General features: G+C 46.7%; 1 protein-coding gene across 1 annotated transcript in view; it reads right to left on the bottom strand.

Annotated features, from left to right (window-relative positions):
* Positions 1 to 11,641: 11,641 nt before the first annotated feature.
* Positions 11,642 to 25,178, bottom strand: part of SNX12 (sorting nexin 12) — a 76,275-nt gene continuing 62,738 nt past the window's right edge. The window contains exon 4 of the mRNA XM_086918292.1: positions 11,642 to 14,673. Within this exon, the coding sequence (XP_086774418.1) occupies positions 14,571 to 14,673 (103 nt within the window). The 3' untranslated portion in view covers positions 11,642 to 14,570. The remainder of the gene's footprint in view (positions 14,674 to 25,178) is intronic.

Below are 25,178 nucleotides of genomic sequence, written 5' to 3'. Positions count from 1 at the left end.
TGCACAGGGCACAAGTCCTATAGAGAGAAGCGGGGGACTAACCAAGTTAGGCTGTATGCACATGACGTCATGGCGCGTGACATCACAGTGTGTGACGTCACTGCAGGTGACATCGCACATGGCATCACAGGTCGTGACATCACAAACCATGACCTCACAGAGTGACATAACAAGAAATTACATCAGATCTTAAGACCTGACACATATGCCTAGCAGGTTTATAATGAGCACATTTGAGTGCATGACAATATTTAACAAATGAGATCTTGCGAGGGGGGGTTGCCAAAAAAGTGGCACAACATCTGGGCCTCAACTTATTCATTAACTTTTTTTAAAACCCTGCCATAAAGAAATTGGCAAGCGGGAGAAACGTGGCATTCAATCTGTTTTGCTTAATTGTTTAAAAAGTCTGCATTTTTAAATATCTTCTGGGGTTAAGGCACCTGCTGCAGAGATCTTTGGGTGTCAACTAAATCTAAAGGAAAAATAATAATGGTAAGATAACTCTGGAGGTTAACGTATTTGCTGGGGAGATCTGGGTTTTCTCTAGTCCCAGTTTTGAAGCAAAGTAGCAGTAAGAGTTACTATGTCTCCTGATTACAAATGTTTTTACACACATATTTAAGGGGTTCCCTTATTACAAATGTATCTTACACAAATACTGTCTTTTGTTTTGACTGACGCGAGGGTTTGTGTGTGTGCGTGTGTGTGTGTCAGTCAGGCAACTGTGTAATATGGCCCAATACCGACATCATGGGGGTCTGGTAACATCACAAGACACGATCCCAATTTATTTTCAAATGTCACCACCGAGATGGAAATATAAGACCACATTACACATTACATTTTCACAGTAGTTGACTTGAGAACGCTGCTTTCAGTGAGGTGCAACTAGCATTGGAACTGCTTGGAATAAGAATGGTTAGGTTTACCTTTTAAAAATACATTGTTGATAAAACAATGTCCAATGGTGAGAGCCAGTGAATGTATGCAAATCAGTAGCTGCAGCTTTTACCAAAGAACTAGGGATTTATCACATTTGTAACATAATTTGCCACGGAAAAAATGTGTTTGTAACTCAAATGTATAAAAATTATACCGCTAGAATATATGGCCCATAATGTGCCTTTTTTAACATAATTTACACAAGCTTGCTGCATAACTTAGATAACCTTGCTCTGTATTCCTATTAGCGCCGACAATGGGAAAGGTCTGCGACAGGTTTTAGGCTGTCATTATGATGATAGAACCCGTATTTCATAGGAAATCGTGAAATATTTCCCCGTTTTCTACGAAACATGTGTTTGTGCGATAATATACCAAAATATGTGTTATTTTGCAATAAAAATACCAAAACGTAATTTAGTTGGTCAACAGTAACACATTTTTATTAATATGAATTAATTTTTATATGATGTGGTTTTGAGCGCCCTTGATTTACCTTCCCTAGTGGCCCTACATATATGCTTCAGGGGCCCCAGCCTGACTTGGTGCTACCTGTTTCGGCTCTACGGTCCTTTGAGGGCCGCCCGCCTGTCGTGGCGCTACCTGCCCCGGCTCTACGGACCCTTCTGGGGCACCAGCCTGACGTGGCGCTGGCTGTCCCGGCTCTACGGACCCTTCAGGGGCCCCAGCCTGACGTGGCGCTGGCTGTTCCGGCTCTACGGACCCTTCTGGGGCCCCAGCCTGACGAGGCGCTGGCTGTTCCGGCTCTACGGGCCTTTCAGGGGCCCCAGCCTGACGCGGCGCAGGCTGTTCCGGCTCTATGGTACTTTCAGAGATCCCAGCCTGAAGTGGTGCTACCTGTTTCGGCTCTACGTTCCTTTCAGGGGCCCCAGCCTGACGTGGCACTGGCTGTCCCGGCTCTCTACGGTCCTTTGAGGGGCCCCAGCCTGACGTGGCGCTACCTGCCCCAACCCTTTCAGGGCAGCAGCCTGCGGTGGCGCTGACTTCTCAGCGCTACATATCCTGTCGGGGTCGCCTGCCTGGCATGGGACTGGCTGAGCACTGTGCGGCGCTCGGTACCTTTGGGAGGCCCCGGCCTAACATTAGACTGACTCCAACCCAGCTCTCCCGACCTTTCAGAAAGAACTGTACCCCAGCACCGAACCCCTTTCAGAGGCACCGGCATGGAATGGCGCTGACACTTCTTTCATTATGCAGCCTTCTCCCAGCACTGCCGTTCCAGCGCACTGGCCTGCAGAAGTGTCACATCTGTGTTATCACCCTCGTCAATAGTGCTGGTTCGATAGTTTTCAGCAGGATGAACGCTGAGCCGGCCACCCCAGACGCGGTGCTAGCCTCGCCATTCTCCCAGAACCAGACGTTTGCCTGCAAATGCTTCATTATCCGATTCCCCTGCACTGCTCTCCGTAATTACTGGGACGAGGAATGCTGGATGCGGGGGCAAGGCGCCACTCTATCAGCCAGCCCAATGTGCTAATTCGATTGGCCTCAGAAGGATGAATGGCAAAACCAGCAAGACACAGGACCGCTTGTGTCATACTGTGCCGAGGTCTCGGATGTCATGAGACCCAGTTAGTTATAAGCAGGCCACTGAAAATATGGGATTGCACGGCTGTGGCGTCTTTCTCATACTTGTATATTTGCCGCATTTGCCACACAATCCATCGCCTGCTGCATAATCTGCGGATTTGAACAACAAAAATCGATCAAGCGTTACTGAAAATGCAGCGACACGTCACACGTGTCGCCGCAACGTGGAAGGCCCCATGCAAAGCTTGGCTGTCACCTGTCTGCTGCCTCGGGTGCCAAACTGGCACTAATGAGGTGCAAACAATACCAAGGCACTGTAAAAATGACAAAATAATAAAGTAATACTTCCACAAATTGTGCCATATTGCTCCGCATAAGATTTTTCCTAGCGCATGCGTACTTCGTACGCATGCATTAGCTAGGCAAAACCTAAAAAAGTAAGTGATATTTATTATTTTGGGGGGAAAAAAAGCTATCCTTATTTCTATGTTACACATCCTAATAAATCCTTTCTTAAAAGAAAGTGGTCTTGATCACCCACCTCAGAGAAGGCCAATTTTCCTTCATGCCTGAAATATATTGGGGAATCTCTAACTGGTACTGCATGCACCTACGTATCTGACCCCTGGAAATTGCTGGTTCGGCCATTTGCACCTAGCTTCCCAGTGCGACGAGATGCATGCTCAAATCTGCTTGCCAAATGTAATTGGAAGCGGATTAAAATTCACTTATCCGATATCTAAAGCAGTACACTTAAGGAAAATGATACTTACCAGTATGCATCTGTTCTTAGCATGTAGAGCTGTAGATTTGTATGCTTATGCATAGATCGCCATCTGGTGTTGGGCTCGGCTGTTTGCACTTTGTTTTTGTCTTGTCTTGGAAGAAGTCTTTGTAGTCACGAGATAGGAGACTCCTCCTTAGGACGCTAGTGCGCAGGGGCATAGACTCCATTCCCAGATTGTTTTTGCCATGGAGGGTTAAGATGGAGTTATTAAGAATTAGAAAAGATGCCCATGAGTAATGTATCCAAGTAAGATAGTACTGGAACAGATATAGGTATCCGGGTGGGCGTATACGAATCTACAGCTCTACATGCCAAGAACAGATGCATACTGGTAAGTCGCATTTTCCGTTCGAGGCATATGAGCTGTAGATCAAATGCTTATGCATAGACTATACAGCAGTTATCCCCTTAGCGGTGGCTACCTGTATCTGTTGCAGTGGTTTGAAAAAGTGTTGTTCTTAATACAGCCTGGCCCACACTAGCTTGTTAAACAATAGTGTTTTGTGAACGTGTGTGGTGTAGACCAAGTTGTTGCTTTACAGATGTCATCCAAGGGAATGTTCTCCAAGAATGCAACAGATGCCCCTAGTTTACATGTGGAATGAGCTCTAGGGGGAATGGTAAATGTGCTTTTTGCTTTAGCATAGCATTTGAGATAGGATTGCCTTTATGAGGTGGGGAGAAAGACACAAGAAGTTGTTTAGTCTTTCTAAAGGATTTTGTTCTTTCAATGCAGTAAAGTATAGCTCTTTTGATATCTAGCGTGTGAAGAGCTTGTTCTGCTACTGAGTCTGGAAGAGGGAAAAACGCTGGGAGGTCTACAGACTGGTTAAGGTGGAAAGCAGACACAACTTTAGGTAGAAATGTTGGGTTAGTCCCAAGAACCACTTTGTTTTGGTGAATTTGTAGAAATGGTTCATGCTTGGAGTTCACCGACTCTTCTGAGAAAGGTGATGGCAATGAGGAAAGCTACTTTGTAGGTGAGAAACTGTAATTCGCATTTATGCATAGATTCAAATGGGTGACCCATGAGTCTGGTAAGGACCACATTTAAGTTCCCTACTGGAGCGGGTGCAATTATTCTTTTAAGTCCTTCCATAAAAGCTTTGATAGCTGGTACTCTAGGTTGTCAATTTTGGCGATAAGCTGCTATGGCAGCGAGAAGTAGTCTAATGAATGTATACGCTAGGTTACATTGATGTAGATGCAAAAGGTAACAGATGTTTTGAATAGAAGCATCTAGTGCGTTGATTTGGTTATTGGTACAGTAAATTACAAATGGTTTCCACTTTGCGGCATAGCAAGCTCCAGTGGTATGGCGTGTAGCATCTTTAATGATGTTAATGCAGTCTGGCGGGAGATTGAGGTAGCCAAACAGATTTCAGGTGCCATATCGCAAGGTTGAGTTGATTGGGATCTGGATGCCTGTTCTCTCCAGGTTTCTAAATGAGAAGCTTGGGTGAGAGGCATAACTTTTGATGAGGAACTATTGATAGTTCCAAGAGGATTGTGAACCATGGCTGACAGGCCCATGTGGGAGCAATGAGGATCATTGTGAGGAAATGCTGTTTGAGCTGCCGAACCACTAGTGGAATGAGTGGGAGAGGCAAAAAAGGGCAAGCAAATTTGTCTGACCAGTTCATCCATTACGCATTGCCTTTGGACAATGGATGTGGATACCTGGATGCGAAGCTTGGGCATTTTTAGCGTTTCTTTGTGGCGAACAGGTCTATTTCTGGGTGACCCCACCTTTGAAAGAATGGAAGGAGAACTTTAGGACGAAGGTCCAATTAGTGAATCTGCGGTCTTTGACGACTAAGCAGATCTGCAATTTGATTGTGCACTCCTGGTAGGTGGTCTGCAAGGAGATATATGTTATGAGGAATGGCCCATCTCCATATGCTTTGAGCTAGGTGTGAAAGCTGGAGTGTGTCCCCCTGTTTGTGTGTGTAATACATTACCGTCATGTCTGTACAGACCAGGACAGCTTTGCCTACAAGGTGGAGTTGAAAAGATTTTAACGCTAGGAAGATCGCCAACAATTCCAGGTAATTTATGTGGAATGGTTTCTGTTGAGGGGTCCACATGCCCTGAATGGTATGGGTTTGAAGATGAGCTCCCCAGCCAGTGAACAATAAGTCTGCTGTTAGCATTATCTGTGGAACTGGGTCGAGGAACAGCCACCCTTTGGAAAGGTTTTGTGTGTTCCACCACTGCAAAAGGCGATGGGTGCCGGTGTCTACCAGATCTGTTAGCGGACCTTGAGCCTGGTTCCACTGATGTGCCAACCACTCCTGTAGGGGACACATTTGGAGTCTTGCATAAGGGACGATGAGAATGCAAGAGGCCATCATCCCGATTTGCTGCATGAACACTCGAGCTGGCAGTGAGTGTTGAGGCTGGAATGTTAATAGAACTTGTATGGCAGTTATCCTGACTGGGCTGGGGTATGCTCGAGCTTTTGAAGTATTTATGGTAGCCCCTCAATATTGTTGTATGCTGGATGGTTGGAGGTGGGATTTGGTGAGGTTTACCGTGAATCCAAAGTCGTGAAGCAGTTGGATTGTTTTGTGTGTGTGTTGCACACAGCTGCTGTGTGAGCTGGCTTTTATGAGCCATTCGCCCAGATAAGGCAAGACATGAATGTGCTGCCTTCATAAGTGGGCTGCAACTACTGCTAGACACTTGATGAAGACTCTGCGTGCTGTAGTCACCCCAAATGGGAGGACTTTGAATTGGTTGTGTTGTCGGTCTACGACAAATCTGAGATATTCCCTGTGAGTGGGGGGAATGGGAATATACAAATAGATGTAAAAGTCCAGAGTAGAGAGAAAGTCGCCCTGTTGAAGCAATGGGAGCACCTGCTGGAGAGCGACCATGTGGAAGTGATCCGACAATGGGCCGCTTAAGGGGTCTGAGGTCCAATATGGGCCTGAGAGAGCCGTCCTCTTTTGGAATTAGGAAATAGAGGGAGTAAACCCCCTGTGCCTTGATAAGGCAAGGGGACTGGTTCTATTGCATGTTTTCGTAATAGAGAGAGAACCTCTTGTTTGACAAGTGTCAGATTTTCCGAGGACATTGGACGTTGTCTGGGAGGAATATATGGGAGAGTAGAGGTGAGCTCCATGCAATAATCATACTGGGAGGAATATATGGGAGAGTAGAGGTGAGCTCCAGGCAATAATCATACTGAATAATTTATCTTACCCACTTGTCTGTTGTGATTGAATTCCAGACAGGTAGGAACTATGAGAGACGCCCCCCGACCGGAGTGGAATGATCAGGGGGAAGAGCAGGGAAGTCACTGTTTGGTGGTAGAGGAGTTGCGGGTGTTGCTGTACCCTTTCCCTTACCATTGTTTCCTCTGTAGCCTCCGCAAAAGTATCCTTTGGTGGACGTTTGAGTGGGGCTCTTGTAGGAAGAAGAGGGATGTTCTGAGGCAATGCTTTAGGAGCCAGCCCTGTGGAAGAAGCAGCAAAAAGAATCTAGGGGAAGGGATTTGCAAGGCCCTCATGTAGTTAGCAGTGTCTGTATCGGTTTTCATCTTTTCTAAAGATGTGTCAACTGAGGGTCCGTACAGATGCTCTTGATCAAAGGGCTGATTAAGAAGAATAGCCGATTGCACCTCTTGTTTGAATCCGGAGACAAGCGTGCCTGTGCAACAAAACACTAGTGTAAATGGCACGAGATGCAGTATCAGCCGCGTCGAGCGCACATTTAACTGGTGTTTGTGATCAATTTCCCCTCTTGTATAAGGTCGTTAGCTTTTTGTTTGTACTGGTCAGGGAGGTGTTGCATGGGTTTTTCAAGCTCCTCATAGTGCGCCATGTTGTACCTGGCCAATAAATCTTGGGCATTGGCAATCTGCCAATGATTCCCAGCCTGTGACGCAATAAGTTTACCAGATGCGTCTATTAGTTTGGACTCTATCAGGCGGGGGAGTGTCACCTGTACTTAGAGTTTGCCCTCTAGCGTGCATTAGACACAAGAGAATCTAAAGCGACTTGACCTTTAATGCAAATTGGGTCATTGGGAGCTGCCTTATACTTTGTCTACCCTGGTGTTGAGAATTCTGGCCCCCGACAGGGTCTTTAAAACACTTCTGGAGCATGTTTGAGCATGCCCTTTAGCATTGGCAGGGTGTGTGTGGATTTTTGCGAGGGTGCAAAAGTTTCAAGTAAAAATCCTTCTCTAAGGGATCAGAATGTAACTGTACCCCATGGTATTGGGCAGCCCTATTGATTAGTTGTGCAAACCCAATATTGTCACTAGGTGGTGATGGCCTAGATGGATAGAGGTCTGGGTCATTAGGTGGGTCGGGATCTGTGTTGTAGTCATCCCAAGGGTATACTTTGTGTGGGATGGAATGATGATCATCATCATCATCCCCATCAGGATCTATATTCCCACCCCATTGGTATCCTCATCTGGTGTTTGAGATGAAAAATTATGTTGTGGGGAGTGAGGTGGAGAAATTGAAAGATTTGGATCAGCAGGAGAAGGAGGTGGCGAGGTGTTAGTACTCATCTCCTTTAGCTTCAAAGGTATTTCAGGTTCCTCTGAAGTGTCCAGTATCCTCTTTTTCGGAGGTTTGGTGACGACTTTGCCAGTCTTTGGATCGATAAAGAGTCTTGTTTTGGATCCGAAAAGTCAGGTAGAGACTGCCTTTTCGGTTTTAGACCAGAATGTTCTTTGAAAGGAGTCTGAGGCATTTTGCTTGAGCTCCTTAGGTTTTATAGGAGTTTGTGGCTCAGACTGTTCGGCTCCGACGATTTTTGTTCCTGGCGCAGACTATTGTCTTTGGCATGTTTCGACGCCAAGGTTTTCAGCGCCTGGGCTGTCTTCGGAGCCGACAAAGTAGGGCGTGGCACATCTTTGATCTTGTGCTTCGGACCGAAGGTGACTTTTCAGCACCGGAATGGGGCTGGCTCTAGTAGGTTTCATAGCTGGGCTTGAGGGCGGGGTGTCTGAAACATGTTGCTGGTGTCGACCCGAGCCAGAGGGCACTACAGGATTAGATTTGGGTTTTGGGAGAGGGGTTTCAGTAGTGGCAGACCGCTAAGCCGGGGTGACAGTTTCCTCTTAGACGTCGGCGGCCTTGATCACCTTGTTCCTCTGTTGGACTTGGGATCTGCTTCGAAGATGTCCAGAATCGAGCTGCTTCCGCCAGACTATCACGGATGGTTTTCTTCGACCTGATTGATGCACAGGCCTAACAGTTTCTGTCTTCGTGCTCCGGGGAGAGGTAGAGATTACAAACATCGTGCAAGTCTGTGTGTGGGAACTTGGCACCACGCCCGGGGCATTTTTTAAAGTGAGTCCTTTACATTGACTGCAGGCGTGATCGGTGGAGATAGGACCAGCGGCCCGCGCGAACTTAGAGGAGTTTGTTTTAAAAGTAGCAAGTCGAAAGGGAAACGCGATCGTGACAATACCGCAGAGTGCAGAGGAATTTGCACGTCGAAGGGGGGGGTTAGAAACCGATGTCGACATTGAGCGCAGCAAATCGCATCCGAACGAGATGGCAGAAAAAAACGAGATCGAGTCGTTGCCCACGAGCACTATTATCTTAAGGAAGAGTCACCTACCCCGTGACTACAAATACTTCTTCCAAGACAAAAACAAGGAGCAAACATCTGAGTCCAACACCAGATGGCGATCTATGCACAAGTATACGATCTACGGCTCATATGCCTCGAACACCTGAATACCTAACCGCAAGCGTAGCCATCATCAGAGGCATGCAGCAGTCATGAATCAAGGAAGATCTCTGCTCATACACCCCTAAATTTACAATTGGAAGAATAAATGAAAAATGTATAGAGTGCAAACTAATGCCTGAGGCGTCTTGTGCTAAACTGGTCAAGAAAAGGACTACTTAGATGTCCTATTTATGTACAAAAAGCCAAATCAAGGATTTTCTTAAAACAGACAGTGCTGTTTTAAGTTCCAATGGCATACTACTCCAGAGTAGGGCTGTAGACCTAAAGAAGCTTTTGCCACCCCAGGTGGTCTGGTCTTTCACTTTGCAAATAATAATGGTCATTGTGTTAAGGCCACTTTCTGGCCACCTTCACGAAAGAACTGTAGACCCTGTTCTTCCACTCACACCTCGCTGGTACTATGTGGTTCTTCACCCAACATGCTAGCCCCTGAGGAACTCTGATCGACTTCTGGATTTTAAGGAACGCTTTAAATAAATTGTGTACTGTGGACTGCCCGGTTATCTAGTGGCTAACGGATTTTACACATGCCTTATAACGGAGTATATAGCTCCATGCTCAGCCGTTTTCACTTTTCCTAGTCTAAGGTAGCAAGGAGGCTGGCACCGACACCACAGTGGCTATAGCACTCTTGGCCTGGTCATCACCACTGTTATGTACGTCCGGTCCTTAACCTCATGTTTGTCAATAACCTCTATCAATTTAACACCTATGACTGATCCATTTCAGATACAGCCTGCTTCATATCTCACTATCACAGGGGTCTTCAAACTGTGGGGCGCGACCCCCAGGTGGGCTGTGGAGCGATGCAAAGGGGGTCGCGCTCCCAGTCTCACAGTTCTGCCAAGGGCTTCAGCCCCCCCCCTTCCCCCAGCCTGTGTGTCAGCCCGGGCTGCTGCAGTGCAGCTTGCACTGCTGGGGCCTCAGCAGGGCAGTGACTGGTGTCTTATCTCCGGCACGCCCGAGTTTTTCACAGGTCTTTAAAGACCATTTGCATAGGTTGTCAAGACAGATGTAGGAAATTAGCTGGTATTTACTGCAGCGCTTACAGTGCTGGGTTACACTGAATTAATATCTTCTCATTCCTAGTTTTACCTGCTCAAAGGCGCTGCATGCATGCCAAATATCCTTTGACAAAGGTAATGGGCGTATACACTTTATTCTGCATTTTTATAATGTGCCCATTACCGAAGAGCTGAATATCCCGTGTTGTGGCAAAGAGAAAATCAGATTAACCAAATGTTACCAATAGAAGAATATAATGACCCAGTGGCTATTCAACAAATGATTACTAGGAAGTCAGAAGGTAAGGGATAGGGGTTAACTTAATTGAGAATGAAGAAAGGCTAGAAAAATATGAATAGTCCGGGGTAGTTTACAGTAGGGGAGAGAACGCAGAATGAGAAGCGAGTAGGGAATTCCAATATGTTAGTTTTAAAAGGAAGAATGGAAGATAGGAAATTATATTGTAATGTATTGTAATTGCATTTTTATAGCGCTTACTACCCCTTACGAGGCGTTGAAGTGCTTTTTCGGCGGAGGGAAGGGTTGCATGAAGTCCATGAAAGATGCCATTCGCAGTTTGAAGGCACAAGTTACTTACCTTCAGTAATGCAGAGTCTTCACCTTAGAATAATCTCAGGGTGCCGGACTGGATCCGGAAGGTTTTCTTAACATCAATTCTACTGCTGTGAGCTGCTGCCAGTCTCTTATTTCCCTTTCCTCGCCCCCAGATGCGGAGAATGAACAATGGTGTGGGCTGATCTCCAACATGTGACCTTTTCAGATGTTAAAAAAGAGGCCATTCCACAGAACGGGGAGGTGGGAGGAGGTGAAGAATCTGCAGACAGAGTATCCTACAGAAAGAGCAATAATGCTGTAAGGAACTGGGTCTTCTACTGGATAATTAGAACTGCAGAGTCCTCCCTTGAGAAAGGATACCAAAGCTGTACCTCCCCAGGTAGAGAGTCAGTGCCATGCACTCATGTGACACTTCACTCACCTGTCCCCCTCACAGTTCAATATGCAACTCACTCAAACAAGCCCGTCAGTAATCATACATTCATTCGTCCCATTCTGAACTTTTATTCGCACCCAAATTCGTACGGCCACCTCACTCACCCGGAAGTCACTCCTCTACCCTACTCTCACACTGTTGCATCGCTTACCGTGCATCACATGGGCACTCTTGTCACCCACACAGTGCAGAGGGTTAATGTGCCTGCTACAAAGAATATGTACCATGCCTCAATTCCAGTAGACCTGCCTACAAGTTAGAAATTTTTGTCAGGAGGTGGTCCTCACGCCTCAAAATGTTGACAGGGGTTCTTGGCATCCAAAAGTTTGAAGACCTCTGCACTATCATATGATATCGGTCCCATACAAATACTTATGTATTTAAGCAAAATGCACAATACTATTGCGCTACCATATGTACGCCTGTCTAATTATCGTAATTCCAGTGTCTTGCAATCGCCATCTGGGCCTGGTCCAAACCACACAAAAGCCATAAATAAAAAAATGTAACAGGAGTTAAAAAAAGGACAAGCCATAAGGTATGAATTTGGCATATTTTCCATTGTCAGTAGTGCTGAAAGCCATTATTAAAACATGAGACTAGGACTACAATCAAGTGGTTTCATTTCACAGTGGTTTAATATGAACAGAAGTTTGAGATGACACGGATACAAAGGAAACTGAAGGCATTCTGGAAACTTGAAGCCCCTCAAGAAGGGAATATATATATATATATGTACATAGCATACAGGCAGCAGTCTGTCTCTCAGAATACAGAATAAGGCAGCGAAATACATGGATAAGCAAACAATAGAAAAGCAGCGAGTATAAGAATGCACCTCACAATCATGGTCTGTCTGTGACTGGGCTAATAAAACAAGCTTTGAGAGTTGGTGCAATAATTTACAACCTGAGGGATGCTGTGTGGGAGGAGGGGGGGCAACACCTGTAGTCAAAACCATGAGCATTAACCCTCAACATAGGTGGAACAAAGGCCACAATACATTTGGCATTATCGACCTTCCCCCAAATACAAAAGTCCAACATCCTGAAGTCAGGAGATACCATCAAAACCTCAGTTGTTCTAAGGGAAGAGTCAATCTGGCATTCACACATTTCCAGTCTCCATCACCACTGCACCAAAACCTTAGACGATTGACATCTTAAGAGGTGAACAGGTGTCGAATGGAGTCAGAGGTCATTTCTACAGTGTTGTTCACTGCAAATCAATAACTCCTGGCAATACTGGGACCCTCACACAGTGGGATCCTCCGGCTACCAGTTCTCCAGAAGCCAAACCTCAGGGAAGGGTAAAACTATAGGCTTCTTACATTAATACATATTTTCAAGAACACAAATTGTGTTGTTCATGCAAACTGTGTGAATGAAACATCTGCATCCATCACCTGACGAGCGGAGTACAGACAGCAACCAGACATGCAAAGATCTTACAGAACCAAGATTCCTGCCAGCTCCCTAAAGAGTCTCTTAAGGATGACAAGCCCAAAGAATAGCGTGCACGGGCAGCTTGCCTGGTTTGGAGTCACTTGTTAAGAGCGAGAAAGGGACTCAAAAGGGAATATGTCCAAGGATAGGTCAATAGAAATCAAAGCAGAGAGACAGGGACACAGTGAGAAAAAGATGGATGAGCTAGACTGGCCAACTTGAAATGCTCTTTATACTACAGCTGTCCTTTGCAATTCCAGACACTTGAGCACCTTTTTTACATTAGCTACATACAGAAGTATAAAAATGATCAAAACCTTGTCCCATTGCATCACCAACAACCTCCTGATTGAAGCAGCAAACAACGCTTTCATTTTCAGCAATTCAAGTCATGAATCTGTGCAGGTCATCATTAGGTTGGAGATGCTAAAGAGCCCACTTAGGTTGATAAATACAAAATGCTTGTTAGCTGCTACTGTTTAGTCCCGAGTACGACCGCAAATTGCAGACGACGGACAATGCGATATTTACAAGCACACTGCATGTTAGAAGCAAAGGTCTCTTAACCAGTGATCAGAATGCATCAAGGAGAGTTATGAAATCTGCTGCAGATACCTGCTCTGTATTGTATGTAGGTAAACGCACAACGTCACTACGCAACACACAATGCAGTTATGAGAAGTTGAGGAACACATTTAGATGAGCTATTATGAACTATTGTTGTGGTCATTTAAAAATGTCTGTTGAAAACCACTATAATTTGCAAGATGGAAATCTTAAGTGTGTGCGTTGCGCACTTTTTGGCATGTGTGATACGCTCGGTGTCATTGAACAGCAGGTGCACAAACAGCTGCGGAACACACTTTTGGATAACAGAAGAAGGTATTGTGTATGGCACAGTGAATGTCCATAGACCAGTGGAGGAAGAATGCATGGATAGACAAGACCACAATAAAAAGATACTCGCAGTGAAAAAGTGTACAGAATATCATAAGTGCATGCAGAACCGCAGTGGGAGCATCTGTGTGATGTCACTTCCTAGCTCCGCGGCCCACTCATTCACTGTAGGGTGGGTTTGACTGGAGAGGAATCCTCAAAGTGAAACAGTGTTTTCAGCTCTTGCAACTCACTTCCTAACCCCACTCCTTGCCCTTTTAGTGCCATTGTGACAGTAGTTCAACCTAGCCGTTACTGGAAGCGCACACAAGCCTCGCTTTAGAAAGCTTCACACAGACAAGAGGGCGCCATATCCCACCACAAGCCACACACCCACCCAATAAAGAGGCAAATCTGAAATCAATTTGTAATGCAGTTTGCTCCACCTGCCTCTTGCAACCTAACTGAGCCATACTAAGCCACATACCCCGCTAGCTCCCGCTATGACCCCGTATCCCCACAGCAGATATACAACAGGTGAGTGAGCCACTTGAAGACACAAATGTTGTGTAATCTAGTACGCCAAATGCTATAACCCAGAATCACAAGACATCCCAAAGATTAGAACACACCAGCACTCTGCAGAGAAGAGTCCCACTAGCCGTTGCTGCATTACATGACCGGTGCAAGGTATAAGGCACCCCAATGTTGAAGTCTAGGGCATGTGCCCCCCAGTAACTCACAACAGTCAGGACCAGGGACTGTTAAAGCTAAGCACAGCATCCAATCAAGCCCTGGCTGCAACACACAATGCATTCCATGATCTTTACTGGCGAGTCCCACAGCATACAGAATTGACGTTTGATTGCCTAACAGTGAGCTACAGTTCCTCATAGCTTTTCCTTCATGAAGGAGGAGTCCTACAGCTTTGACACTCTGCTATAACAACTGATTGATCCTGGACACAAATAGCAGCAGACACCAAGAATGCGAGACTGCAGACACTTCAATTCAGACCAGAGCTCTCCTGACTTACGTGCATAAGGGAAGAGACACCCCGATAAAATACTGATGGCAAATTATAAAAACAAAAAGAAAAGCTGTAGACAATTAAAAAGTTGAAGGAATGAAAGCCTGCTCAGGGTGATCGAGACCTAGTGTAAAAATAAATGTCATTTTTGCTGAGTAGGAGGTGGCGTATAGGAAGACTCGTGCCAGGCCACTGCCTACTGGCGCACTTTGCCAGGGACGTAGTTCCGATCGATGGTCTCGTCCTGCAGGAACATATGTAAGCAGCGTTCATTCTGTGCCAGTGGGTGCCCTGCGATTCTGTAAGGAAAGCAAAGCAGAGGGTCAGCCTACTCAGTTAGAGTGTGAAGAGAAGCACTGAACGCAGAGAGAACGCGTAGCCATCACACAACAGAGAGACCGCGCAGCCATCACACAGCAGAGAGACCGCGCAGCCACCACACAGCAGAGAGACCACGCAGCCACCACACAGCAGAGAGACCACGCAGCCACCACACAGCAGAGAGACCGCGCAGCCACCACACAGCAGAGAGACCGCGCAGCCACCACACAGCAGAGAGACCGCGCAGCCACCACACAGCAGAGAGACCGCGCAGCCACCACACAGCAGAGAGACCGCGCAGCCATCACACAGCAGAGAGACCGCGCAGCCATCACACAGCAGAGAGACCGCGCAGCCATCACACAGCAGAGAGACCGCGCAGCCATCACACAGCAGAGAGACCGCGCAGCCATCACACAGCAGAGAGACCGCGCAGCCATCACACAGCAGAGACGGCGCAGCCATCACACAGCAGAGACGGCGCAGCCATCACACAGCAGAGAGACGGCGCAGCCATCACACAGCAGAGAGACCGCGCAGCCATCACACAGCAGAGAGACCGCGCAGCCATCACACAGCAGAGAGACCGCGCAGCCATCACACAGCAGAGAGACCGCGCAGCCATCACACAGCAGAGAGACCGCGCAGCCATCATTCAGCAGAGACACCGCGCAGCCATCATTCAGCAGAGACACTGTGCAGCCATCAAAGTACAGCTCTCATTCAACTTTCTAACTACATAAACCCACCCAAATATTTAACAGCTAACAGCCAAAATAACAGGTGGAAAGCATTGACCTACATCACTAATTCTATCCCAGAAAGCACCACCGCCATTTTTGCGATGGAAAGGCTAGTGTACTTTACATGCACACTAAGTTTGCTCCGGAATAATACAGTAACCAAGGTAGTGAAAAGGTCAGAGAAGTAAGAAAGGTAATAGAGCCCACATTGGTGGAGATATAATGCCATAGCTATAAATCCAAATAAATGATAGGCCTTTTCGCTGAGTCTTTAAACTGCGAGCGATGACTGGATAAACTTGGTCGGCAAGGTCATTCACTACTTGTGCCCAAGGATCTTGGGCACAGCTGCTAGGCAAATGGCTAGCTAAAACTTTATATACTTGACACTTGTTAGCTTTTCAACATGGACCGTGAGAGGTGGTGTACACATGCACAGTACAATTTATTTATTTATTATGCAATTTGTATCGCGCAAACTAAACCCGAAGGTGTCAAGGCGCCAGTACAAGAGTCATAATAGAGGCCAGTGGCATTTCTTCCCAAAATGAATATGATATATATTGGGGGGGGGGGGGGGGGGGTTGGGGGGGAGGAGGCAGCAATGCTCAGAGGGTTGTGTGAGACACAGGAAACCAACTACATTTCGGAATTGATGGGGAAGCGTGCAGGTGTGCCGAAAGGTTGATGTCAAGACACCAGTTTTTTGCTTCAAAGGAGGGATAAGCTAAAGAGAGGGTATTACCAAGGTGAGTGCACAGCAAGCTTTTTTTTTTTTTTTAACAGGGTGGTGGCGGGGAAGGTTCTCCTTAGGATGATGGAGTGGAAGACAACCATGTACTTTTAAGGTGGTGGTGCGTCTCCTCTGCACTACTCTTTGGGGTAATAAAATTAGATTTGGGGGAAGGAGGAAGAATAGGTGTCAAATGTAGATTGGTATTAGACAATTATCTGGGGCTTTCCATTTCTATCATCATCTGAGGTCATGAACTGTAGCAATAAATCCCCTCCTGTATCTACGAGGCCCACGATGCTCCCCGGCCTGACTCCTCCACACAAGACCACCAAAATAGAGATAAGACTCCCTCCCAGCAAGATAGGAACTGGGCTTGCTCAAATAGAAACTGAATCTGCCCTTCCCTGTTCCTAAAGCAACAGCAACTAACAGAGGACTATCGTATCTATCTCCCCTATTTTGGCGGCCATTTTAGAGTGGTCTCGCTCTCTCTTTGGTGTCCATCATGGACTAGTCTTTCTCAATATATGACCATGCCTAAGAACTGGCCTCTTTAGACTAATCTCGACTACCGAGTGTCTGCCTTTTATTGCAGTATTGTACTTCTACTTTTATTTAATGCACCGACCGCTACCTCATATATTTCTGGCTGCTCACTTGTGCCATTTTTTGACTCATGCTGCCTTTTGTTTGCACCTGTATTTTGGTCAGATATATCATTAATATTATACTTCTATGTGTATACTGTACATTATTATAAGCTGCACACATCTCACTTTTTATTCTTGTATTGCACTGATCGCTACCTCACATATTTATGTACATTTATTTGTAAGCTGCACCCATTTCACTTTTTATTCCTGGATTATACCAACTGCTACCTCTTATATTTTGGTTATGCTGGTTGATCACTAGTGCCACTTTTGTTCTCTGTAATTTACTGTATGTATTCGTTTTTCTGCACATGTGTACCACTATAGTGCATTCTCCCATACCCACCTAAACCACCATCCCAACATGGATCCTATCGGCAATCTCACACATAAAATCAACTACCCATCCACACTCACTAAAAAAGCCGCTAAACGCTTTAAACACAACTTCCTTAGGTCACACCCTGAAACCCCCTTTGCCGACACCTACTTCTCACCGGTCAATGGATCCCTGAACACGATATCATCTTCCACACCACACGCAGAGCTCAATGGAGAAAAGCGTCCCTCACCTTACTCACCGTCTCCACCACCACGAAATCCGCTCACAGCCTAACTCTCTCCATCACGCCATCCCAACTCTTCCCCGGCAGAGCCACCATCACTATCTACAATAACGGGATTGTCCTATCTCAATCCACAGACAGGAACCTGGAACTACTAGACAACTTGTTCCCCACTTTCAAAGAGCACCTCTCCAATTCGCGGACCAACACTCATATCTCCTCCAGTCCTACCACCCACGACCTCACAGCTCCCACCACCCACAACCCTTCTAACCTATTTCAGTGCCAGGTAGCTACTACACACTCCTCAATCAGAGACACACCTACCTCCCCTGACTTCTCATCTCCCACCCACAACCCCTCTATCCCAGTTCAGCATCAGACAGCTGCCACACACGCCTCAAACACAGACACAGATCGATCCCCCTCATACACCACTCACACCCCCACCCCTCCTACCAACCCTCGGACCTCCACACATACCATTAACACTCCTCTCACCCCTGACAGCACAGCTCCCACCCAGAACACATCTAACCTAGTTCAGCACCAGAACGACACGCACATCGACAAATCCCACCCTTTATCCCCCCACATTCTCAGTCCCCATTACCCTCAAATTAAGAGAGGTGTGTTCTGCATAGTTAGTTAAACTCCCCCTCCCCACAACAGGACCATCTCCAATCCCATTTCCCCCCCACTCTCAGCCCCCATTACCCTTCCTGCACCCCCACCAATACTTTCAGACACCCAGCCTTCACCTTGATCTCCCCGCCTACCACCATCAATGCCCTCACTCATACCACCAACCTCCTCCCTACCTCATCCACACCCCTCCCGCCCAAAACCTCTCTCCTCCCCAACACCATCCCGTACACTAACACAACACAGCCGTGCACGAATACCAGCCCACTCCCCCACCTGCACGCGAATTCTATGGTCAGTCATTTACCTCCGATTGCCTCCCCCACCTCCACCACGCTGGACAACATCATGGCCACCCTCATTCAGATCAAAGAAGACATGCACATCATCAAAGAACTACTCTCCACACACCCCATACACCCCTCACCCACCTCCACCTCCCCTCGCAACTTGTCCCCTACCCCTCCGGTTGACTCCCTCACTCAACACACCCCTCACCGGGCGTCAATCCCTGCTCATAAATCGCAGCAACCGCCCTCGTCGCCCCTGCAACCCCTCTCCCAACTACACCTCCCCTTCCAACTTGTCCCCCACCCTTCCGATTGACTCTCACTCAACTCTCCCCACACTGGACCTCAATCCCAGCTCGCAATCGCAACAACCGCCCTCGTCGCACCTACAACCCTACTTCGGACCTCGACACACTCACCCTTCTCCGCTCCTATGACCCAGCCCCCCAAAATCACACAACCACCTCACACCTCACCATTCCCACGATACACTCAAATCCCCTTAGACCCCCCACACTAAACAGCATATTCTCCATCCCCAATAACCTTAGAAAAGTCCCTCTATCTCTAGAACCCTCTACCACCCTCAACACACCCAGTCTCAAATGCACTCTCCTCAACTGCAGATCGGCCTCGAAACATTCCGCCGCCATCGCGGATCTCATCTTAGCGCTGGACCTTGACCTAATCATCCTGACTGAAACCTGGCTAACTGAATCTTCGTCACCTATAATGGACATTCTGGTTCCTCCCTACTACCACATCATCAGACTTGACAGATCAGGCAAAATAGGTGGTGGAATCGCATGCATCTACAGGAACAAACTCTCTGTTCTGAAAGTCAATTCCACCTCCCTACCATCCCCAACATCCTGTGAATACATCTGCCTCGACATTATTAGTGAGGGCAAACCGATATGCTCTCTTCACAGCATTTACCACCCACCCAGGGACAACCTCACCATTTCCCAACAAATCATGGATATGATCTCAACCAATTCCGGTCGGCAGCTCACCCAAATATACCTTGGCGACTTCAACCTCCATTGGAACGATCGCAATGACGCGCTGGTAAATAGTCTTAAAAATGTCCTCGATGCCCTTGACCTCACCCAAATATGCAACAGCCCGACCCACGAGAAAGGCTCTATCCTCGACCTGATCATCTCAAAAGAGGACTCTATCCAACTCGAGTCCATCCAACCCTGTGACTGGTCAGATCATCATATTGTCACATTCGTCATCAATGAAAAAGTTAAATTTAACCCGGCTCAATCTTCCAAGCCCAAAGTCTGGAAAAGAGACATGAAAAAACTCAACCAGGCTCTCTGCCTCCTAACAGATGCAATCTCCTACTCCCACCGACCGGCGCCACGGACGTTCAAACCCTGACTGACCACTATCTCAACGCTATGACCTCAATAATTAATGAGGCTGTACCTATGAAGCTAAAAAGAGTCTCTACTAAAATCTCCAATCCATGGTACGACGGGAGTCTCAATGAGGATAGACGAGACATGCGAATGGCAGAGCGCACCTGGAGATCAGCTCCCTCTGCACTGCACCTAAAAGCTCTGAAGAAAAAGAGAAACGCCCATTTCAGGAAAATAAAACGCTCAAAATCAGAATTCTTCAGCCTCCAGCTCGACCAAGCAAAAAACCGCCCGAGAAAACTGTTTGAGCTAATCAGATCACAATCCAAGGAACAACCCCCAACCACTCAGCACTGTGCGTGAAGCACCCTCCTGTGAAGACTTCTCCGCTTTCTTTATCCAAAAAATTGACAGCATAAAGAGCGATCTCCTCATTGACGCAAGCCTCTTCTCCAAACCCCACTGCATAGCACCCACTGAACCAAAAAACAATGCTACATGGTCAACCTTTGGCACATACTCGGAAGAAGAAATTGGCAAACTGCTCAGCACCTTGAAACCATCCAATCACCTCACGGACCCCCTTCCTGCTACCGCTGTAAAAGACTTTACCCCTTTGCTTCTCCCACTCTGGACTAAAATCATCAACAGCTCTCTCCAACAAGGAAGCATACCTGACTCCCTCAAAGTTGGACAAGTCACACCTTTACTAAAGAAACCTACAGCCGACCCCTCTGATCTCAACAATTACCGTCCCATTACCAATATTCCCACTCTCGCCAAACTGCTGGAAAAATGCACACAACTACAATTGACTAAACACATTGAACAATTTGATCTCCTCAACCCTCATCAGTCAGGCTTCCGAGCAGGACAGTACAGAAACTGCTATGACCCACATAATTGACGACGCACTTCAAATGCTAGACCAAAACGACACCTGCCTCCTCATCCTTCTTGATCTCTCTTCAGCATTCGACACTGTTAAACATGAGAATTTACTAGAACTATTAAACACAAGAATGGGTTTATCTGGAACTGTTCTCAAGTGGTTCACTTCCTTTCTTCACAACAGGTCGCAGAAATTCAAGAGCAACAACCTGATGTCCACGCTAGGCGTCCCCCCCCAAGGATCCTCTATCCCCAACTCTGTTCAACCTAGTTATGGAACCTCTCACTACCTTGCTACAAGCATCCAATGTACACTTTCACATGTACGCCGATGGCACCCAACTTTATCTCAAATTACAATCCTCAAAGACATTTTGCTCCTGAACTCAACGATCAGAGGCACCCAATCCTGGCTTGCCGATAATCATCTCAAACTCATTGCCCTGAAAACAGAGTTCCTGCTGATCTCACCCCCAGCGAAGATCTCCACCAAGCAAATTTGGCTTAAACACCGAACCGCACTCAATGTCCAACCCACCATCGTGGAATCAGCAAAATCTTTAGGTATAACACTCAACACCAATCTCAACATGTAGCAACATATCAGCAAGGCAACCAAGGGAGCGAACTTCCAAATCAATACTCTGAGGAAACTTAAACCCTTCCTCCCAGCCAAAGACTTCCAAACCGCAGTACAAGCACTAGTCATCCCTCGAATAGAATACGGCAGCATCGCCCTCTGCGGACTCCCCCTAACTACTACCGCACCCCTAAGAGCTTCTCTAAACGCTGCAGCGAGACTCATCACTGGGTCAAAAAAGCACTCCCATATTTCCCCCGACTTGAAATCCCTGAACTGGCTGCCTTTTGAAGCCAGAATACATCTGAAAATCGCCTGCATGACACACAAGGCGGTACACCTGAACTCACCCGGCTACCTCGCTCAGAAGCTGACAATCTCTGGCGGAGCTAGAAACACTAGAGGCACAATCAATCTTCTGCTGAAACCTCGAAGATTCCGGAAGGAAAAAACCTATAAGCGCTCCTTCTCAGGAATGGCGCCTAGGATCTGGAACTCACTCCCTCCAGAAACCAGGCTTATCTCTTCCACTACACTCTTTAAGAAAGAAGTAAAAGCTATCCTCATGGCTAAATACACTTGAACTATTATCTCGAACTCTTTAAAGACTCTGCACCGATCTGTACTACATGTTTGACCCCTTTGCTTATTTTGTATTAGTTGTCTTATTGATTCATATGATTGGCTTCGCATCCACCTATTTGTACTGTTGGCTCGATTGATTTATCTGTTTGACTATGCTCCCTCATGTACCCCTTCTATGAAAAGCGCTCTGATATCTGCAAAGATCTTGTGCGCACTAAATAAAACTTTCAACATAAATAAATAAATAAATAAATGTAGAAACACTTGGTGGAAAATAACGGACTTCTTGGTTTTTACCTACTAATAATTCTGTGTTTACAATCGAGGTATCTGCACTCCCACTACAGTTCTGACGTTACTATACAATTAAAAAATATAAGGCAAATGCAAAACCACCATTCTCACCAAAACATTTTTGGCTCATTACAAGTACAATAATTTAAGTTCAGATAAAATGAGCAGCTTCCGCTTGTACCCAAAGTCCCTTTACATGTGTGCATGTAGGATTTTTAGTAGCCTCACTCTATTACAGTTTTGTGCATTGGATGGTCGGGAACCGCCTGACGCCATGGTGGGCGCGTGTGGACAGCTCCTGGCCATCCTGGCACCCACCCATGGGGGAAGAGCTGGGGCTCCCCCCGTGTGCCGCCCTTATTTACACCCCCACCAGGTCGCTGCCCACACCCACCACGGCATCTAATGAGGTCAGCACGCACAGACATTCTTAAAGGCTGCCATTTGCTTCCAACACGTCGAGGAGTAAGTAGTGTTTCTCCTCAGGGGTAGCAATAAAAGCACCAGGGAAAGAAAAGGGGTTTCCTTTCCTCCGATGTCCCTTCGGAGTATTCCTTCTGCTGGACCACACATGGGGCCGCGATCGTGACTGACTGACTATTTGTAAAGCACACCATTGCCGAGGCGTCTTGGTGCTGAGGTAGATGCAAACAGAGAGAGTTAGCGGGTCTAAGGCTTGGGCCAGGTTTTGATTATTTTTCTAAAGAAAGTCCTACTGGACTGAAGTCTTATGTGAGTGGGGAGGGAGTTCCTCAGTTTGTCCGCTTGGAAGGAGAATACCTTTCCACCCCACCAGACTCTTCTTATTCTGGGAGGAAGAACCAGTCCAGTGTTTGCCGACCTAAGGCAGTGTGAAGGAATGTAGGGAGGGAGTAAGGGTTGTATGTCCTCCGCACCTCCTCCATAGAGAGCTTTATGCACTAGGTAAAGGGCCTTAAAGATTACTCTCCGAACAGGGAGCCAGTGAAGGTGCTTCAGGCTCGCGGACGTTGGATGATGCTTTGGTAGATCAAGCAGTACTCGTGCAGCCGCGTTTTGTAGTGATTGAAGTTTGGAGAGCTGCCTTGCACCTGCACCCAAATATAGAGCATTGCAGTAATCTACTCTTGCAAATAATCAAAGGGGGGAGAATGGAACACTTGTCCTGCGTACCAGGGTCATGTTCAACTTTCTGTAAAAAAAAACACTCATTCATGTACACAAGGTGGGGGCGGTATATCTTGGTTCTCCTTGTCGGTAGATACTTTAATAAATTAGGTCGTTTGAGAAAGTAAAAACAAAAAGGGCTTGCGTAGATAAAGTTACTAATCTACCGCACTGATGGTGGTTGACATGTTTCAGCCTTGTGTTTCATCTAGAGGCTTTCTTCAGGACCGGTGGATTCGTAGTGGCTACTACCATGGGTGGTTAACTTACCACTCCATTTTTGAAGAGTCAGGTGAATTGTACCTGTGCCTCTGTTATCCCTGATTCGGGTTTCCTCGAGGGGCCGAACGGCTGTGATGACTGATGCGTGCTTAGACTTGTGCTTTGTCTGTTCACGACGCCGTGAACAGAGTACGGTTACTTTCTCAAACCACCTAATTCATTAAAGTATCTACAGACAAGGTGGTGTAGGGAATTTTATACTCACCTCACGAGGACACCTTCCTCCCTTTCACTCTCAATCTCTGGACCCTCTCTCTTGGTCTTCCTCCGGGTGGAGGTCAGCAAATTTTCAGAATAAACCATATGATGATGCGGTCACGTTAAACAAAGGCGGAGAACCAAGATATACCGACCCCCGCCTTGTGTACGTGAATGAGGGTTTTTTTTACAGAAAGATGACCATGACCCTGGTACGCAGGACAAGTGGTCCATTCTCCCCCCTTTGATTATTTGTATCTTCGTCTAGAAGCCGAATGGACCATTGCTTTTCCTTCCCTCCTCCTTGATTATACTCCGTAATCTACTCGACAAGACTAGTGCTCCAACTACCATTTTGCTTAATGAAGATGGAATAAACGGAAGAATCTTACGCAGAACTTTCAGGGCAAAGAAGCAGGCAGATAACACTTGGTTTATTTGGGAGGAGAGCGTTAGGCCTTTGTCAACCAGGAAACCTAGATTTCTAGCTTTCGGCACAGGAGCAGGACACTTTCCGGCTTCGGGTGGCAATCACAATTCGCTCCATATACTGGGTTTCTGACCGAACTCTATGCATCCAGGCCATTAGATAGTTACGTAACCTTTCCGCCAAGTCCACGCTTAGCATAACTGACACCACTAATTGGGTGTCATCTGCATACGACACGAGCGTGAGACCATGGCTTTTTATCAGTCTTGCCAACGGACCCACATACACATTAAACTTTCCAGACTGAAGTCCTTCCCAGTGGATTACATGTTACCTGCAGGCCAAGTATGAAGCTAAGAGGGCAAGAGCCTTGTCCCAGATACCAGCCACATTCAACCTTTGCAACACCGCATGATTTACGGTGTCGAATGCTGCGTTTAGGTCGAGCAATATCAGGGTGGCCCTGCCCTGCCCCATCCATCCATCCATCCATCCATCCATCATCCCCTTTCTGATCTCTTCATTGGGATCAAGGATGTTTTTCTTATTCAGATATTCCGTCAGCTCTCTACTCAGAGCTTTCTCAAGTATCTTTGAGGGAAACGGGAGGCAAGATATTGGTCGATAGTTTTTAGTTTCCAGTGGATCAAGTGTTTTTTTTATGGGTCGGATGCAGACCTTTTTCCAACACATTGGAAAGACACCCGAATTTGGGATCTTATTTAATAAGGGGGCCAGGGAAGCACTGATCTCCTCCAGGACTAGATGTAAAATGTACGGGGGCAAAGGTCAAAGGGAGACCCTGACTTGGTTTGCACAAGTAATCTGCCACTTATTTCTCACCTAATATTGAAAACCGTGATAGGCTACACTGGGGGACAATATCTTCCAGTCCATCAGTACCGTTCGCCTCTGGCTTTGGTACTATTTTCTATTTTCGTTATACACAGACTGGACTTTGTTTTAAAAAAAAAAAGCCAGCCATTAGGTCCACAAACTGTTGGTCCGGTGTGAACACAGTATCCGAGGACATTTAGGTAAGACGGTAATAGTTTTAAACAATTCCTTGGA

This window comes from Lissotriton vulgaris, chromosome 4_1 (assembly GCF_964263255.1).
Source record: "Lissotriton vulgaris chromosome 4_1, aLisVul1.2, whole genome shotgun sequence".
Classification (NCBI taxonomy): Eukaryota; Metazoa; Chordata; class Amphibia; order Caudata; family Salamandridae; genus Lissotriton; species Lissotriton vulgaris.
The sequence above is the reverse complement of the archived record's forward strand: the minus strand, read 5'-3'. Positions and strand labels throughout refer to the sequence as shown.